Here is a 4,590-nt window from a genome sequence, read left to right on the forward strand (position 1 = left end):
GAAGCTCTGCTTCCACTGTGTTTAGATAATGGTGACAACTGGTGTTTGATCTCGAAAACAAATTGTAGGGAGTTTTTGACTTTAAAGCGGGTCAGAGACAGCTGCTGGTTGGATGAGCAAAGATACGCCTTATTTGAATAAATTAAAGACAAGAATACGCCTTTAGTATAAAAGTTTGTGCACGTGAGGAACAAACTAGATTTGCTTTTGCAATTCTCCAAAGACGTCTGTTTTTTGTGATTTCCATCTTTTGTCTTTTTCCCTCTCTCAGGTAAATTCATGTGTTGTTTGTGTTCTGATGTTTTGTGATGTGCTTTTCTGGTGACAGTGTGCATCTGTCTTGAATAAATGCTGATTATTGTGACCCTGTTATCTCTGTGTGATCTCATTCTTTGCGCACAGCATTTTCTGAATCCGGGCATAAGAGAGGATATAACGAGTCAAAGGGTTTTAAAAAGAGTTAATAAGCTTTAAAAATGTTCCTCTCGTAATAACATATCTATTGTTCATTATTACCTTAGCAAATGCCTCTCCCCATCTGACTGCTCCTCAAATGGAACAGCATTGTGGCACACCACCAGAGACACGTCAAAATCATCATGGTGGTGGAGGCCCTCCAGGTCCTTGTAGGAGCCCGAACTGCATGGGAAGCAAAACCACAAGAACAGACGGAATGTTTCATTAAAACTGGTCAAACATAAACCGAGCTGGTTTATTGAGGGTTTACTGAGATGTGTTTTGACCTGTTCCACAGAGCCACCAGTGCATATTCATGGAGGTCAGCCATCCCTTTTTTGTTGTCAGTAGCAACTGCAGTCTTTGACATGCGGAGAGGCTTCATGCCGTAAGTGCTGGTGTGGTCAGTGATATAGTTGTAGAGCTGGTGAGCTGTTATTATCCCAGTGGAGACTGAAAAGCTTCCTTTATAGAAATATAAAAAGAAATGTACGTCGTTTCATTTTAATCAAAGCCTTAACGTTTGGGGAATGTAACATGAAGCAAACATATTCACTACCTCCACAAAGGTTCAGTGACTTGAGAGAATGGGAGGGTTTAAATAATAACATTTTTTTAGGAACTTTTCCAATTGTTATGGCTATTAGATATTAAAAGAAGTCATTCATATTTTAGATTTCAGTGTCATTCTGACAGAACTGTAGATTCAGTCAGAAATCAAATGGCTCACGTCAGTCACTTTACTGTGGCTATTATGAACTTTTCTGTGTTCTAGCCACTGCCTGTCCTGAAGTTGAAAGTGTGAAGAAAATGATCAGTGTATGGCGTTTCCTGACATCTACTATACATGGACTATTATTGCACCATTATATTTGCAATTTTCTTTTTATTGTGACGGAAATATGAGTTCTGTAGATAATAATTAAGTTTCAACAATGTTTGCAAAATGATGAAAAACAAATTGAAATTATTACTTTTGAGTCTTTGCTTTTAATTTCTTTGTTATTTGTTGGATCGGGACCAACAGCTGTAGGTAGATTTATTACTCAAAGAATATTTTTGACAAATAAAACTGAAATAGTGTCTCATCAAAAAATTCTCACATATGATTTTTAACGATCTCATCTAAGTCCACTATAAAATCGTCCTTTGGAACAATAGCTTTCCTTCTTCACTTTTACCTTAAATAATGAACTTCACAAAATTCCACATCAAAATTACGTGGAATTTGGTGTAGATAATTGAAAGATGAAGCAATTTATTTTTTCTGAAAGCACTACTATTTACGGTGAATCTGTATTAGTAGCAGGAAGAAATGCATCACCTTGAAAGATGTGATTGCGGCCAAACTTGGGAATATCTGGGTAATGGCAGATGAAGTCATCAAGAAAGTCCGTAAGCTGGTAGCCCTGGCGAAGTGTCATGTGGCATCCAACCAAGTACTGGTGAGCCACACGCAGGTGAAAGTCATAGCTGAAGGAGTGGATGTGCATCAGGTCCCGCACCTTATCACACTCCTCAGTGAAGAGCATGGACAGCTACAACAGAAGGGTGAAGAGAGCTGTAAGACGAAGGAGGCCACAGAAAGACTTGCAGCATTCTTCCTGCTAAATAAGGTACTTCCACTCCAATATCAAATGGGATTTTGATACTGACATTAGGTTGTCAAAGTGCGATGAACTATGAATGATCACCAAATTATAAGCAACATGTTGCCTTTTCAGTTGCACAGAATATTGACTCTACCTTGTCTAATTATGTTTTTAACCTCTAAGGTATCCTCCTGCATTACAAGATAGGATCAAAACTTGCCACTAATGCTGCAGCTCAGGAGTTTTACCATGAATCATGAGAAACACCTGCAGTCTATCACAGGTAACATCAGGCGTCCCATATGCTTCTTGCAGCCAGAACTCCACAGAGACAGAAAAAAGGGATACACCTACTGTACCTGCAGGCTGGGGCTGGGCAGTCAACTTCCCTGTGTAAAAGAAACTATTAAAATAAACTAATTTTTAACTAGTGGTTAGATGTAAGCGGACAATCTTCCAGCGGGTGCTGGAAGATTGCAATTTGCTATGTTGTATGCATGTATTTGTACATGTTTTGGCTAAACTTTCAACTTCTAGTTATTTCACTGAAGGAAGAATAAGAACATTTCAACCAAAAATGTACCACACCATGGTCATGCAGAGACCATTGAAGGGGCAGGAAAGTTACAAGGGGAACAAGATTCTAAAACGCCAGACAACATGGCAGAAACCCACATTAATCAAGAATCTAACATTTAATCGGATGACTCTACGTCACTCTCATCATGTGGGAACAATGCAAAGCAAATATAGTCTATGTTACAAAACTGGCACAAGGCAAAAAAAACCTCAGCACCTGCTTAGGACCCCAGATCTCCAGGGTCCCCAATAAATGCTTGAATGTAACATGAATCATAGATGCAAAACTTTAGCATTTGTTTATTGAGAATAACAATGCTATTCAATTTGATTTAATGGTTTTAGCAGAGATAAATTAAAACATTCAATTGTACATTTAGGATTTCATTAGAACCTTTATTCACAAACACGTCTATATTGAAAAGATATATATTCTTGCCTATAATTTGATAGTTAGATGGTGCAGTTCCTTCCCTGCTGTGTCTTAAGAACCAGTTCAGTCATTTGATCAAGGACAGCCGGATTCATTTATTTTGCTAAATTGCTATTGTTAGCTAAATTTCATTATTGTGCTGTACAGGCATGCCTCCTGATGCACAGATAAAAAAAAAAAAAATAAATAAATAAAAATTACTGAGGGAAGAAAAAAACAAAGAGCACTTGAGGCATCAATCATAAAAGGGGCAGGGGACCAAACCCCCTCTGCATGTGTCTGTGCCACACAGTCCTGGTTTGTGGTAAAGTTAGATTTTTTATATTCACACAACCTACTTTGTCTATCTGTTGAGCCTTCTGCTGCATTTGGATGGCAAGTGAATTTGCAGTACACATATAATGTTAGTACAGGCAGCTTGCACTGTTAAAGAATATATTTACATTTATTGTAGGTACTGGTTTCAAAAGTTGTATGTTAATTAAAATTGAGATTTGGAAATATACGTTTGTTGTGCCATTTGATTCCTTTAAAAGATATTGAATATTTTTCACAGCTTTTGCCTCTTCTTGCAGTGTTTTTTTTCTTCAGCTTGTTGATCTGTATTTTAACCATGCAAATTAACTAAACTATTCAAAAGTCCTAGAATTCACACAGTATTTTCTATTTTTATGCATGTACATCATTTCTAAAAAATAGATCAGGCATCATACTAAAATTGGTATTCCTTAGTCTACTGTGGGGAAATCTTTCTGCCGTAATTCGAGAGCACACATTTTCAGTTTGACAGAAGGACTTTTAAATGTCTTTCTTCTGAAAACTTGTTAGGCTTGAACTCCAATTCCTCCATAGTCTAGCAGACTATGGAAATATATAGTCTTTCCATAGTCTATATCTTTCAGTAGCTTTTACTGAAGCAGATACTCTTGCTTGAGTAAAATTGGCTATTCTATTGACAGATACTGTATTGCCAAAAGCATTTGTTCACCTATCCAAATGATCAGAATCAGATGATCCGACCCCTTTCATGGCTACAGGTATATAAAATGAAGCACTAAAAACAGGCATGCAGACTGTTTCTACAAACATTTGTGAAACTATGGGTCGCTCTCAGGAGCTCAGTGAATTCCAGCGTGGAACTGTGATAGGTTGCCACCTGTGCAACAAATCCAGTCGTTGAATTTCCTTGCTCCTAAATATTCCAGTTTCAACTGTCAGCTGGGTTTTCTAAGAAAACAGAATGTTTGGTAACGACTCAGCCATGAAGTGGTAGGCCACATAAACTAACAGAGCGGGGTCAGCATAGTGCAAAGAGGTCAACAACTGCAGAGCCAGTCACTACTGACCTCCAAACTTCATGTGGCCTTCAGATTAGCTCAGGAACAGTGCAAGGAGAGCTTCATGGAATGGGTTTCCATGGTGGAGCAGCTGCATCCAAACCATATATCACCAAGTGAAGCAAAGCATTGGATGCAGTGGTGTAAAGCTGCCACCACTGGACTTTAGAGTGGTGGAGGCGTGTTCTCTGGA

General features: G+C 38.3%; 1 protein-coding gene across 1 annotated transcript in view; it reads right to left on the bottom strand.

The window, feature by feature from the left end:
* The window catches only part of szt2 (SZT2 subunit of KICSTOR complex), a 167,784-nt gene that overhangs the window by 6,503 nt on the left and 156,691 nt on the right, over positions 1 to 4,590 (bottom strand). Inside the window, 3 exon segments of the mRNA XM_017304280.1 lie at positions 517 to 639; positions 744 to 921; positions 1,781 to 1,994. Coding sequence (XP_017159769.1) covers positions 517 to 639; positions 744 to 921; positions 1,781 to 1,994 — 515 coding nt within the window.

This window comes from Poecilia reticulata, linkage group LG4, assembly GCF_000633615.1.
Source record: "Poecilia reticulata strain Guanapo linkage group LG4, Guppy_female_1.0+MT, whole genome shotgun sequence".
In the NCBI taxonomy this organism is placed as follows: domain Eukaryota; kingdom Metazoa; phylum Chordata; class Actinopteri; order Cyprinodontiformes; family Poeciliidae; genus Poecilia; species Poecilia reticulata.